The sequence below is a fragment of the Macaca fascicularis genome, chromosome 1, assembly GCF_037993035.2.
Source record: "Macaca fascicularis isolate 582-1 chromosome 1, T2T-MFA8v1.1".
NCBI classification, from domain to species: Eukaryota; Metazoa; Chordata; class Mammalia; order Primates; family Cercopithecidae; genus Macaca; species Macaca fascicularis.
The window spans coordinates 13,626,961-13,641,292 of NC_088375.1; the positions used below are offsets into that span (position 1 = coordinate 13,626,961).

At 40.5% G+C, this 14,332-nt stretch overlaps 1 protein-coding gene across 12 annotated transcripts in view; it reads left to right on the forward strand.

The window, feature by feature from the left end:
• The window catches only part of B3GALNT2 (beta-1,3-N-acetylgalactosaminyltransferase 2), a 63,672-nt gene that overhangs the window by 15,238 nt on the left and 34,102 nt on the right, over window positions 1–14,332 (forward strand). For 10 of the 12 annotated variants that reach the window (XR_012413681.1, XR_012413677.1, XR_012413692.1 and 7 more), the window contains 3 exons: window positions 608–708; window positions 5,358–5,551; window positions 9,844–9,939. Coding sequence is in view for 6 of the 12 variants with exons in the window: in XM_005539734.4 (XP_005539791.1) it covers window positions 608–708; window positions 5,358–5,551; window positions 9,844–9,939 (391 nt within the window). In the remaining 6 variants the exon portion in view is untranslated. Of the gene's footprint in view, window positions 1–523; window positions 709–3,773; window positions 3,892–5,357; window positions 5,552–9,843; window positions 9,940–14,332 lie in introns of all 12 variants that reach the window. The other 2 variants (XM_065531636.2, XM_073993315.1) reach the window with 2 other exon arrangements.

Here is a 14,332-nt window from a genome sequence, read left to right on the forward strand (position 1 = left end):
GAGCGGGAAGTAAGAAACAAGAGGCTGCAATTTTAATTTCTTTGTAGGACCTCAGTGTAAAGTGTGATAGCAAGGAAGGATGGAAGGTGAAGAGAATAATTAGAGTCAGGATTTTATCATGTTTATACTGTGGAGGGAAGGAGCCACTAGTTACAGGGGTAACCAGTGAAGCAAGGTCTAGGAGAGAAGGGGATTTCTTCTTGGATGGAAAGACCTAATCCTGAGCAAAAGGAACACCTTCTGAAACAGAAGAAGGCAACAAAGGAAAATTTTAGATATAGGTATGTTTTTAGGTGTGGGCATGAGAAGCTGACTTTACTATAGTTTGCTTTTAAATGATATGAACATTTGCTGGTAGCGAGGCCAGACATATTCTTACTTGCTTTAATATAGCATTGCAATGAAGGACTCATGCATAAGTAACTTGGTAGTTAGCAACTTTCAATTTGCTTGTTCCCCCATTTTGCTAGACTAGAAAAATAAAGGTAGAGAATTAATCCTCATAAACACTTGTGTCTCAAAGTAAAAGCTCTGAAATGGGCGTGAGGAAACGTGCATGTGCGAGGTGAAGATCAGTAACTGATGTTAATGCCAACACATCTCTCAGTGTGCTTGTGAAGTTCATAATAGGTGCTCATGGCTGTGAAGTGCCTGTGGAAGACAGGGAGGATCCTTATTCCTGTAAACTACTCAACATCACAAATCCAGGTAAGTCATCTTTTCCCTCGACTGCCATACACATTCTTGATGTTGAGTAAAAGTTGCTAAGCTTAATAGTATGGAGTCTGTTTTCGTTTTTTATTATTTTATTTTATTATGTGTTTTAGAGACAGGGTCTTGCTATGTCGCCTAGGCTAGCATGCAGTGGCACAGTCATGGCTCACTATAACCTCAAACTCCTGGGCTCAAGTGATCCTCCTGCCTCACCACCCTGCTAGGACTACAGGCATGTGCCACGACACTTGGCTAATTTTTTGTAGAGTTGAGGTCTCGCTGTCTTGCCTGGGCTGATCTTGAATTGCTGCCCTCAAGGGATCCACCAGCCTCAGCATCCCAAAGCATTGGGATTGCAGGCATGAGCCACCATGCCCTGGAGTCTGTTTTTAATAGACTAAAATATCTTTCATCCAAATTTATGTCTCATCTTTTTTTTATTTTTTATTTTTGGAGATGGAGTCTTGCTATGTTGCCCAGGCTGGAATGTAGTTGTGCCATCTTGGCTCACTGCAACCTCTGCTGCCCGGGTTCAAGAAATTCTCCTGCCTCAGCCTTCCGAGTAGCTGGGATTACAGGTGCCCACAACTGCGCCTAGCTAATTTTTGTATTTTTAGTAGAAATGGGGTTTCACCATCTTGGCCAGGCTGGCCTCGAACTCCTGACCTCGTAATCCACCCTCCTCAGCCCCCCAAAGTGCTGAGATTACAGGCATGAACCACCACGCCCGACCTGTTTCATCATTTTTGACAGATTGACTTGGGGTATCTGTAGAGATTCTTTACAGAATCGAAACTTCAGGATCCAGAAGACTCTTTTTCAGTGTGATTCATATGCATTTGGAAGTTCCTTATGCTTAGATAAATCCTGAATTACCAAATTTTGAACTTTTGGAAAACTGCTGATTTTACCAGTTAATTTATAATAACCTTGAAGAAACAAATATTATGAATCACTTTCTCTTAGAATTATTATCTAATTTATTTCTGTAAAAGAAAAAATAGTAAAAAAATTTAAAACACAAGTAACATTATTTATGCCTTAAAATTAAAAGTTTGTAAAAATTTTGGTGAGGGTAAAGAAAGCTTCTCCAGCACTTTGGGACACCACAGTGGGAGGAAGAGCAGAAAACCAGCCTGGGCAACATAGTGAGACCCTATGTCTCCAGAAAAAAAAAAATTAGCCAAGTGTGGTGGCTCACGCCTGTAGTTCCAGCTGCTGGGAGGCTGAGATAGGAGGACTGCAGTTCGAGGCTACAGTCTGAGCCCAGCAGTTCGAGGCTGCAGTAAGCTATGATCTGTTCACTCTACTGCACTCCAACCTGGGTAACAGAGCGAGACCCTGTCTCAAAAACAAAAAAACAAAGACAACAAAGAAAGCTGATCCTAATTAGGTTCTCTGTGTCATCAGGGAACCAGTTTTAGGAAGTTGATAAATTTATAACTGTCTGTGTTTTTTAGCACTTCCCATTATGTTCAGCTGTGTTTCTAAGGGAGGTTAAACTTCCAAGTCTTAAATATGCTGATTAGGACTTCTGATATTTTAAGGTTTGTTAAAACTGTATAGTTAAATAACACCTCACTTTTATAAGCAGGCTCCATGGCTCTCAATCCAAGCTCTGCCATTTTCTAGCTGTGTGACCTCCTCTGCCTCAGTTTTATCATCTGTAAACTCAGGGATAAAAGAATCTCCCTCATGGAGATTGACATAAGGATGAAATAAGTTGATACATACGATGTATTTAGAATAGTTCCTAGAAGGTAGAAGGTACTGAACATTATTTTAAAGAGCCTGCCATTTTATAAAGTTGGGCTTCAAACAGCTTTTAAAATAAATTGGACAATATATTCAGGTCGGTATTATAAAACAGAGGTTTCTTAATTAGGACGTCTATGAATTCAGTTAACATTGTAACCAAATTTTATGTATGAATTATGAGAAAGTCCTTTGGCTTTCACTGGGAGTCTTTTTTTTCTTTTTTTTTTTTGAGACGGAGTTTCGCTCTTGTTGCCCAGGCTGGAGTGCAATGGCGTGATCTTGGCTCACTGCAACCTCCGCCTCCTGGGTTCAAGCGATTTTCCTGCCTCAGTCTCCTGAGTAGCTAGGATTACAGGTACCCACCACCACGCCAGACTAATTTTTGTATTTTTAGTAGACACGGGGTTTCACCGCATTGGCCAGGCTGGTCTTGAATTCCTGACCTCAGGTGATCCATCCGCCTCAGCCTCCCAAAGTGCTGGGATTACAGGCATGAGCCACCGCACCCAGCCTCACTGGAGTCTTAAAGGGATCAGAAACCCCATAGAATGTTATGTCACTGATGATGTGGTATCCTCCAGCAAATTACAATTGAAAAACAAAAAGAAGCCCTTCACTTTTAAATTAACCATATTTTTATTATCTTAAGTGCTGTTATTTATTAAAAGTAAAGAAGTAGAACTTTCTGTTAATAAAACATTTTCATATATGTAATACCTAGGTTATAAATTTTTAAATGTGTATATAACTTAATATTGAACCTAATGTTATTTTTTCAATAATCCAAAGGCAGTTATGGTTATTTCAGTACCAGAAGGTCATGGTAAGCATTAATCATTGTGCTATTGTGGCTGGGATAGAAGGGTTGATTAATAGCACTGTAATGCAGCGGGATTTCCTGTGTCCACGTAACTTGAAGCCCAAGGCACATTTCTTTTAGATAAGAAACTATCTAAAAATGCTGTATTATAATGTGCTTGCCCTATTGCTTTTAATAAAGAGGTTTTTCCTATGGATATCTTTTATTTACTGAATATCTTAGAAAAAAATTGTATTGTTGTCCATTATGTTGTAGTCTAGACTCTCCAGTTAATGCTTACCCAGCCCATGACAAAAAGCTATATTTTTCCTTTTTTCCCTGCTGCCCATGTCTGTAATTAGGTAAGAGTCATCACTTCCCTTTAGTCCCATTTTATTGAGTATCTACTGAGTGTAAAGAGCTTCTAGGAAGTCTGATATAGGCATCCAAATGATCTGCTAGAGTATAGGAAGAAAATATAATTTCTTTTTTTTTGAGACAGGGTCTTGCTCTCTTGCCCAGGCTGCACTGCAGTGGCACAATCTCAGGTCACTGTAGCCTCTTCCTCCCAGGCTCAAGAAATTCTCGTGCCTTCGCCTCCCAAGTAGCTGAGATTACAGGTGTGTGCCACCACGCCCAGCTAATTTTCGTATCTTTAGTAAAGACAGGATTTTACCATGCTGCCCAGGCTTAGAATTTCTATTTACCTGAAAATAAGAAAATACAATCTTTATTAATACTGAATATATAAACTTACCACAATATATGCATATATTTTGTAAGTAAATAGGTGTGTGTACAAACATTTTTAACTGATGGGGTTGTGTAGTCAGCAAAATTTGAAAACCACAGCTCTAAAAGATACAAAGGACTCTGATATAATCTTTTAAAATAGGGTTTTATATTATTAAAGCAGCACTGATATTCCCTGCCTATGAACTGCTGTATTTAATGTATTCTGATTCACTTATGGTAATTAGAAAATTTATTTGAAGGCTGGGCACAGTGGCTCATGCCTGTAATCCCAGCACTGTGGGAGGCTGAGGCGGGAGGACTGCTTGAGGTCAGGAGTTCAAGACCAGCCTGGGTAACATGATGAGACCCCCCATCTCTACAGAAAATTAGCAAGACCTGGTGGTGTGTGTCTGTGATCCCAGCTACTCAGGAGGCTGAGGCAGGAGGATCCCTTGAGCAAAGGAGGTTGAGACTTCAGTAAGCCATGTTAATGCCACTGCACTGCAGCCTGAGTGACTGGGTGACTGTCTCATAATTAAATAAATCAAATAAAGAAAAATTATTTGAAAAGAACTCTTTTGGCACTGATTAGACAGCCATGGGGGAGTGGAAAGGGGACTGACTTTGGAATCACGAAATGGGACTTGATTCCTGGATCTGCTACTTTCTGTGACCTTAGGTGAATTGCTTAATTTTGGGCCTCAGTTTCTTAATACATAAACTGAAGATAATGCCACAACCACAAGGGTGGTAGTGAAGATGTAAATGTGATGGGGAATGGTACATAGAAGGTGGTTCAAAACTGTGTTTGATATGCTTACCTTTTATCAATGCTGTATAGCAAGAGTTTTTCAGTGTTATTTGAAGTGACTTCAGTTGCTTATTTATACTGTGATAATTGCGTCACATATCACAAATATTTTAAATTGCCTATCAAGAAGTAGGATTTTTGGAATTTGCAGAGTAAGACCAAATTTACTGATTATTTATGACTACAGTTAGTACTGTTTTTATTATTTCTATGTATCCAACCCTTCCAAATAGATGACTTAAATTTAATATCTCCTGTGGCATTTATACATATATATGCACCCATGTATGCAAAAAGCTATTAAACCAGTTCTGATAATTAACTTACTTAGATGTGGCTGACAACTTTATTCTTAAATTTCAAAAATGTTTATATAGAAGCAGCCATTTTTCTCAAGCATTTTTTAAAAATTCCTGCCATTTGTGAATTATATAGCAAATGATTACCTAGGTTTTGGCATTAAGCCCACTTCACTACTTCCTACTAGTAAAACAAAGGATTGTATTTGTTCAATTATATAAACCTGTTCTCATTACTTAGTTTTGAATCAGGAAATTGAAGCATTCAGTCTGTCTGAAGACTCCTCATCAGGGCTGTCTGAGGATCGAATTGTCAGCGTGAGTTTCCGAGTTCTCTACCCCATCGTTATTACCAGTCTTGGAGTGTTCTATGATGCCAGTGATGTGGGTTTCCAGAGGAACATCACTGTCAAACTTTATCAGGCAGAACAAGAGGTATGCACTGCTCTGTACAGGTTTTTTCTCTTTTTTCTTTTTCAAAAACATCAACTTTTCCTTGTGACATACAGTAAGTAGATTGGAAGACTATATAATTCTCTCTGGTTGAGAGACTTTCACCTTTCTTCCCCTATTGACTGAATACACTGTAGTGTGATATAAGACTAGTTTGGAGATAGATTATCTATGAATAAATGTGCTATATCCAGAAAAGAAGGAGTTGACTAGATTAGAAATCTCCAACTTAAAATTCCCTAAAGCCTAGGGAATTTCGAAAATTGGTAATGGATATAAAAAAAGTTTGGGATTCTTAGGATAAATGAGTATTATTGCCTCTTTCTTCCAACTGTAAAAGTCCGTAATACAAAGCTAATAACTGCTTCAAATCTTTTTTGTAATAAGATATAGAGGAAATAAAAGTTATTCTTTTACCGAAAACAGAAAATCCCTGAAGTTTCTCTGTTCCTAATATGTGGGAAAATCTGATTTGTTCACAGAATGCATCTGAAGAAGTAGCATGGAATTGTATTTGAAGGATCTGTTTTTTAAACATGAAGAAAACTTGAAGGAATTATTCAGTAAACAACCCTATAGCCACTAACTGCATTCTACAACAGTTAACATTTTTCTGTATTTGGTTTATTACATATTTATATCCACTCCCAAGTAGCTGGGATTGCAGGTGCATGCCACCACACCTGGTTCATTTTTGTATTTTTAGTAAAGACGGAGTTTTGCCATGTTGGCTAGGCTGGTGTCGAACTCCTGACCTCAAGTGATCTGCCCTCCTCAGCCTTCCAAAGTGCTGTCTCAGCCTCCCAAAGTCCTGGGATTACAGGCATGAGGCACCGTACCAGGCATGGTGTGCTTTTTCTTTGTTTGTTCAAGGTGTGCTACATGTTTCTTCAATCTGTAAATGTATGTCTTTTACCAAATTTGGGGGATTTTCAACTATTAATGTTTTCAGAACCTTTTCTGATTTCACTTGCTCTCTCTACTCCTCCTGGGATTCCAATTACATGTATGTTAGATCTTTTGGTATTGTCCTACAGATCACAAGACTGTTCATTTTTTTCAATGTTTTTGTCTCTTTTCCGGTGTAGATAACTTCTGTTAATCTGTATTCAAGTTTAGTGACTCTTCTGTCATCTCAAATCTGAATGAATTTTTTATTTTAGATTTATTTTAAATATTATACTTGTTAGCGCTTCAGTTTCCATTTAGTTCTTTTTTACTGTTTTTATTTCTCTAAAATTTCCTGTGTGTTCATTGTTTGAGAATATTTTTCTCTACAGCTTTGACCATAGTTGTAACAGCAGCTTTAAAATCTGTGTACGCTTATTCTGAGTCATCTCAGCGTCTGTCTTTATTGATTAATATCTTTCCTCTAAAATATGGGTAACATTTTTCTGTTTTGTGTCTAGTATTTTGGGAGTCTTTTGGTTTGGGTTTTGGTGGTGCTGTTGTTGTTGTTGTTTGACAGGGTCTCGCTCTTTTGCCTGGGCTGGAGTGCAGTGGTCCAGTCATGGTTCACTGCAGCCTTAAACTCCTGGGCTCAAGCTGTCTGCCCTCCTCAGCCTCCTGAGTAGCTGGGACTACATGCGCGTGCCACCATACCCAGCTACTTGTAAAATTTTTTGTAGAGCAGGATCTCACCATGTTGCCCAGGCTGGTGTCAAACTCTTAACCTCAAGTGATCTTCCTGCCTTGACTTCCCAAAGTGCTGGGATTACAGGTGTGAGCCACCGCACCTGGCCCTTATCTTTGCATTGTATCGTAGATATCGTGAATAATTCATTGTAGGAACTCTGGATCCTATTATATTCTTCAAAGAGTAATGTTTTTTTGTTTGTTTGTTTGTTTGTTTTAGCAGACAGACTGTAAACATTGTCTCACTTTCAATGAGAAACAGCTAAAAATCTCTATTCAGTTTTTTTGGCCTTGGATGGACTACTTGGGTTCTGCCTTGAATGTGTATTTTATGAGTCAGCCGCAGATGTGGGCAGAGTTTATATGAAGAATTTACAGTTCTCTCTCTCTCTGATCCTTTCCTTTCTGGATGTTCCCCGTCATGCCTTTTATTAATTGATGTGTTTACCCCAACTCTGTCCTCTTAATTTTCAAGCAGAATGACTACAGATTCTCACTCAAATTTCTAGTTGCCCTAGAGTTGTACCCTCAGACAAAGAGTCGAGAAGAGGGGTAGGGAGGAGATGCATATTTGGAGCCTTTTCCTTCTTCCAAGTACTGATTCTTCTCCAGTTTCTGCCTATTTGTTTGAATTCCAGTGCCTACAAATCATGTTTTTTATGTTTCATCCAGAGTTCATAATTATTATCTATAGGAGAATTGGTCTGATATTACTGGAAGCAGAACTCTGTTCAGTTTTTTACAATGTGTTTGTATTATTAATGTTGATTATTAGCAATGAATACAGTGTTAGAGACTCACCAATAAATACACAAATAAATTTGAGATGAAATTTCTTTTTTGTAATTTGCCCTGTTCTTCCTCTAAATAATCTGTCTAGTTTGTTGATGTGTTTGTAGACATAAATATAAGACAGAGGGAAGGGTAGGATTTCTGCTGGTGATGCCAGCCATAATGATTACAGTGAGAAGAGCTTTGTAGTTACTCAACTGTAGGAGTCCATGTGTGATTGTAGTTAACAGTTTCATTGATACTGAAGACCAGATAGGGAATTGAAATAGCAGTACTCTGAGTAGCACTGTTTTCTAGAAATTAGAATTAATCTTGATTTTTTAAAATATACTTGTTTATCTTAGTATATATAGTTTTAAAGAAAACTATTAGCCAGGCGCAGTGGCTCACGCCTGTAATCCCAGCACTTTGAGAGGGCAAGGAAGATGGATTGCTTCAGCCCAGGAGTTCGAGACCAACCTAGGCAATACAGTGAGACCCCGTCTCTACAAAAAATTAAGAAAATAGGCAGGCATGGTGGCATATACTTATAGTCCCAGCTGCTTGGGAGGCTGAGGTGGGAGGATCACTTGAGCCCAGGAGGTTGAGGCTGCATTACAGTGAGCCATGATCACACCACTCACTCCAGCCTAGGTGACAGAGTGAGACTGTCTCAAAAAACAAAACTATTTATAGTGTGCGAGTTATCAATCAAGTAGTTTGGTTCAGACATACAATATTTTGATCATGTCGATATAACTTTTAGTTGCCATATTTTTAACCAAGGAGGAGTTAATCTTTGTCCTCAAGAAAGGACTAGTCTAAGATGAATGCTAATGGGTTCATGGGTAGTCACAATGCAAAAACTATTCTTATACTGCATTCCTAAGAACTGGTGTTCATGAAAGAAATAGACATAATCCATTGAAATGTGCTTAATTTTGAACCCCTGCCTGGTTATAAGAGCTTAACAGAAGTTTCCCCTATGGTAAGTTGGTATATAAGAATAGGCATGAGAATGAGGAAATGTTGCCTAGAATAAATGGGAGGGTCCAAGAAAACAATAGACATAATGAAAATCAGTCCTTTTTTTTTTTTTTTTTTTTTTTTTTGACAGGGTCTGGCTCTGTGGCCCAGGCTGGAGTGCAGTGGTACAATCTTGGCTCACTGCAGCCTCCACCTCCTGGGTTCAAGTGATTCTCCTGCTCCAGCCTCCCAAGTAGCTGGGACTACAGGTGTCTGCCACCACGCCTAGCTAATTTTTGTAGTTTTAGTAGAGATATGGAGTTTCACATGTTGGCCAGGCTGGTCTGGAACTCCTGACCTCAAGTGATCTGCCTGCCTCGGCCTCCCAAAGTGCTGGGATTACAGGCGTGAGCCACTGCACTTGGCCCCAGTCCTCTTTTATATTCCCTTTTTTGTTTTGTTTATATTTTCTTCTGAAGATTCTTTTTGAAGGGAGTTTCCTGAGTGCTTTTGTTCCCAGTAAAAATCTGTGGTATTTCAGTTTAGTCTTAAACCTTTGAGGGAGTTCTGACACTATAATATGTTGGCTTAATTTAACAACACTGCTCCCTTCCCTTAATATTTTTTCTTTCAAGGTGGGTTTTTTTTTTAAGGTTATGTGGATTTTGTTTAGCATTTGAGAACTTCATGACAACTTTGATTACCTTAAATATTGTTATTTAGTAACCATGACTGCACTAGAAAACCCAGTGATGCCAAAACCACAGTGGAACCATGTTAGTGACCGTGGTTAGGGCCGTTGTGGATTTAGCTGACCAAGATGTAAGGTATTTGAAAACTTGTTGCATATGCAGTGGTATAACATGAAGTATTTTTTCTTGTCTTCTTCTCCCAATTTGTAGGAGGCCCTCTTCATTGCTCGCTTCAGTCCTCCGAGCTGTGGTGTGCAGGTGAACAAGCTGTGGTACAAGCCCGTGGAACAGTTCATCTTACCAGAGGTACAGGGTGGCAGGAAAAGACTGTAGTACCAATGCAGTCCTTCATAGGAGTGGGCATGTGTTTTCAGGGGCAGGCGCTTGATATTTTCTTGTACCAGGGCAGCACTCCAGAGTGATAGATGAAGGTACCAACTGTGGATGTGCTAAAACATAGCACTCTGTATTCAGACCTCCTGAGGACTTCATGAGGCCTCAGAGGTTCCAAAACCACTTTTTGAAAAACATTGCACATTGCCATAGTTTGTTTAGTGGAGTAGAGAACTGCACAACTATTTTAATGACAAAGGATGGTGTTGGGTGTGGATTGATGGAAAGACCAGACAGATATACCATTTGGGTAAAATTAAATAATTTGCTTATCTAAAGAATGAAAAGAAAAAAATGTCAGTGCAGACAGGATGACAGAGATGGGTCACATTTCCAAGTTAAATAAAATTTCTCCAAAGGGTGAACAGTTGTGGATGATGGCCTGAAAACATACCTGTCACCTTCTGGGTCCCTCTAGGTCCAGTTGTAAGTAGATATGCACTAAAGAATGCCTCGCCTGCCAGGTGCCCTCATTAGTCCTGGAGTTAAGCCACACAGTATGGTCGCAGAGTGTGACAGAATCAGGATCAGACATGAACAAATTATTCATTCATCAGCTTTCAGCCTTTCTAGGCTGTTTTAGTCTAGGCTGAGTACATTCCTGAAGTCAGTGCTCTGGAACCACAATCAGGGTCAGTTTCCCAGACATCTCTGGAGTTCACTTTAGATCAGCTATAGAGTTCATCCCGCAGCATCACAGCTGGGTTAAGGTGTGGAGACTAGACAACTGACCGGTCCTGGTGACTAACCAAGAAACTTTTTCCTACCCAGACTGTGGGGTGCCATTCACAATTTGTTCAACAACAGGAACCACACATTTTTATAACATACTATGGGTCTTTGGAATTGAGTACCAGTAGTTGAAACTGTATGTTAATTCTGTCAATGTCAAAGGGATCGCTTTTTCATTTATATATGAACTTCCGTTTTAAAAACTTTTGAATACGCTACTCTCAGCATACTGCTTATGGAGTAGCCTGCTCCGCAAGAGCAGTCAAAAAATAAATTAAAAAAAAAAAAACAACTTTTAAATAAAAGCCAAACCAAAACAGGGGCTGGAAAAAAGGAAAATGCAGATAAGCTAAAGGAAAACAAGACTACTAGAATCTCATATGTGAAGATAATCACAGTTAACATTTTTGCTTCTATGTGTATATAGTGGCTAGGATTATGCCATTCATTCTACTTTATAATTTACTTTAACATATCACGAACGTCTTTTGATATGATATGCTCTATTATTTGTAATGGCTTTATAGAATTACATTGTATGAAAGTATTGTCATTTAACCCTGTATTTGGGTATTGATAGAGTTTCAATTTTTCAGTGTTATGGAAAAGACTAGTAAATATCACTGCACCTCTGTTTTATGTGTATAACTGGTTATTTTCTTAGGATGAATTATTGGGTCAAAGGGCAGACACATTTTTCAAGATTTTTAGTTTCTTTGCGCTGGGTACGTAATTCCTCCTTTAGCTCTGAGAAATTTGATGGACTGAAGCCTTCTTCTCTCATCTTGTCAAAGTCATTCTCCGTCCAGCTTTGATCCGTTGCTGGCGATGAGCTGCGCTCCTTTGCCGGGGGAGATGCGCTCTTATTTTTTGAATTTCCAGCTTTTCTGCCCTGCTTTTTCCCCATCTTTGTGGTTTTATCTGCCTCTGGTCTTTGATGATGGTGATGTACTGATGGGGTTTTGGTGTAGGTGTCCTTCCTGTTTGATAGTTTTCCTTCTAACAGTCAGGACCCTCAGCTGTAGGTCTGTTGGAGATTGCTTGAGGTCCACTCCAGACCCTGTTTGCCTGGGTATCAGCAGCAGAGGCTGCAGAAGATAGAATATTTCTGAACAGCGAGTGTACCTGTCTGATTCTTGCTTTGGAAGCTTCCTCTCAGGGGTGTACTCCTCCCTGTGAGGTGTGGGGTGTCAGACTGCCCCTAGTGGGGGATGTCTCCCAGTTAGGCTACTCAGGGGTCAGGGACCCACTTGAGCAGGGAGTCTGTCCCTTCTCAGATCTCAACCTCCGTGTTGGGAGATCCACTGCTCTCTTCAAAGCTGTCAGACAGAGTCGTTTGCGTCTGCAGAGGTGTCTGCTGCGTTTGTTTAGTTTACTGTGCCCTGTCCCCAGAGGTGGAGTCTACAGAGACAGGCAGGTTTCCTTGAGCTGCTGTGAGCTCCACCCAGTTCGAGCTTCCCAGCAGCTTTGTTTACCTACTTAAGCCTCAGCAATGGCGGGCGCCCCTCCCCCAGCCTCGCTGCTGCCTTGCCGGTAGATCACAGACTGCTGCGCTAGCAATGAGGGAGGCTTCGTGGGTGTGGGACCCTCCCGGCCAGGTGTGGGATATGATCTCCTGGTGTGCCTGTTTGCTTAAAGCGCAGTATTGGGGTGGGAGTTACCCAATTTTCCAGGTGGTGTGTGTCTCAGTTCCCCTGGCTAGGAAAAGGGACTCCCTTCCCCCTTGCGCTTCCCAGGTGAGGCAATGCCTCGCCCTGCTTCAGCTCTCGCTGGTCGGGCTGCAGCAGCTGACCAGCACCGATCGTCCGGCACTCCCCAGTGAGATGAACCCAGTACCTCAGTTGAAAATGCAGAAATCACTGGTCTTCTGTGTCGCTCGCGCTGGGAGTTGGAGACTGGAGCTGCTCCTATTCGGCCATCTTCGGGCAGACACATTTTTAAGTCACATAATTCCTTCCTGGAGGGGAGTTTAGCAATTTGTGCCAGTGTGAACAATCATTAGCAATATATAAGAGTGCCTGTTTTCCTACATCCTTTTATTAATTTCACATATGAATTTTTTCCTTTTTAAGTGCAGTATGTACCATCAAAGTTATCTTTTACTGTAAGAATGGTGTTTCAGGTCAGGCTCAGTGGCTCACACCTGTAATCCCAGCACTTTGGGAGGCCGAGGCGGGTGGATCACAAGGTCAGGAGTTCAAGAGCAGCCTGGCCAAGATGGCAAAACCCCATCTCTACTAAAAATACAAAAATTAGCTGGGTGCGGTGGCAGGCGCCTGTAATCCCAGTTACTCGGGAGGCTGAGGCAGGAGAATCGCTTGAACCCGGGGGACAGGTTGCAGTGAGCTGAGATCACGTCACTACACTCCAGCCTGGGCAACAGAGTGAGAGAGACTCCGTCTCCAAAAAAAAAAAAGAATAGTGGTTCAGCTACATAGTGTTGGATCTCAGTTTTTGCAGGAAGCCATTCTTTGGTTTGTTCATTCACGTGAGGTACTTAATCTCACTGTGTCTATTTCCTCCTCTAAGATGAAGGTGGTACACAACCCATTTCAGATGGTTATTCTGGGGGCTAAATGATTTAACACATGTAGACTGCTTAGAACATGCTGCCACATGCCACGAATTCAGTAGATCAATAGATGCTGTCATTATCATTATACTCCCCATCTGGATTGATCATTGTACTCCCCATCTGGATTGAGGGGGTCCTGTTCTTTCAGAGCCGTGTTTCTTCACCAGGGACAATTTCCCTTTTGTGCACAGAGCAGTGTATATAGATACTTTCAGTTGTTAAAACTGGATGTAGGGTGATACTGGCATCTAATGGGTAAAGGGACAGGGATTCTGCTAAACATCCTGCAGTCACAGAACACCCCCCACAACCTGCCCCAGTAAATAATTATCTGGCCCAAAATGTCATTGGTGCTGAGGTTGAGAAACTGTATTCCAAAAGAAAGTCACATGGGGTGCAGCAAAGAGGAAGAAAATAAACTTTAATGCTTCAAGCTAACTGCAGTTTTATGGAGTCTGCTCCATTATCTTGGTCAGCCTTATAGAAAGAATTGCAAATTTTGATTAGTTCATAAAAAATACTACTTTCGCTTAGAATGTCCTTGTTCTTAGGAAGTACATGCTGAAATACTTAAAGTTAAAAATTCATGATAAATCTGCATTTTATTTTCAAGTGATTCAACAACAGAAAAGTGTGTGTGTGTAGAGAGAGAAAAGGCAAATATGGCAAAATGTGAGCAATTGGTGAGTCTAGGTGATTTGAATGGTAATTTGAACTTTTCTATACGTTTGAAGTTTTACAAAATAAAAATTGGGTTGGGGGAGAGGGGTTAACCTTCTTTGCTGGTGTTCAGGATGGTATATCTGGCAGTGGGTACTAACGATGGGAAGTACTCAGCCAAAATAATGAGTTACCTTTGTAGTTGTTAAAAGACTTTTTTTCCCCCTGATTTTTATTTACTTATTTATTTATTTTTTTTGAGACAGGCTCTGGCTCTGCCGCCCAGGCAGGAGTCCAGTGGCATGATCATAGCTCACTGCAGCCTCAACCACCTGGGCT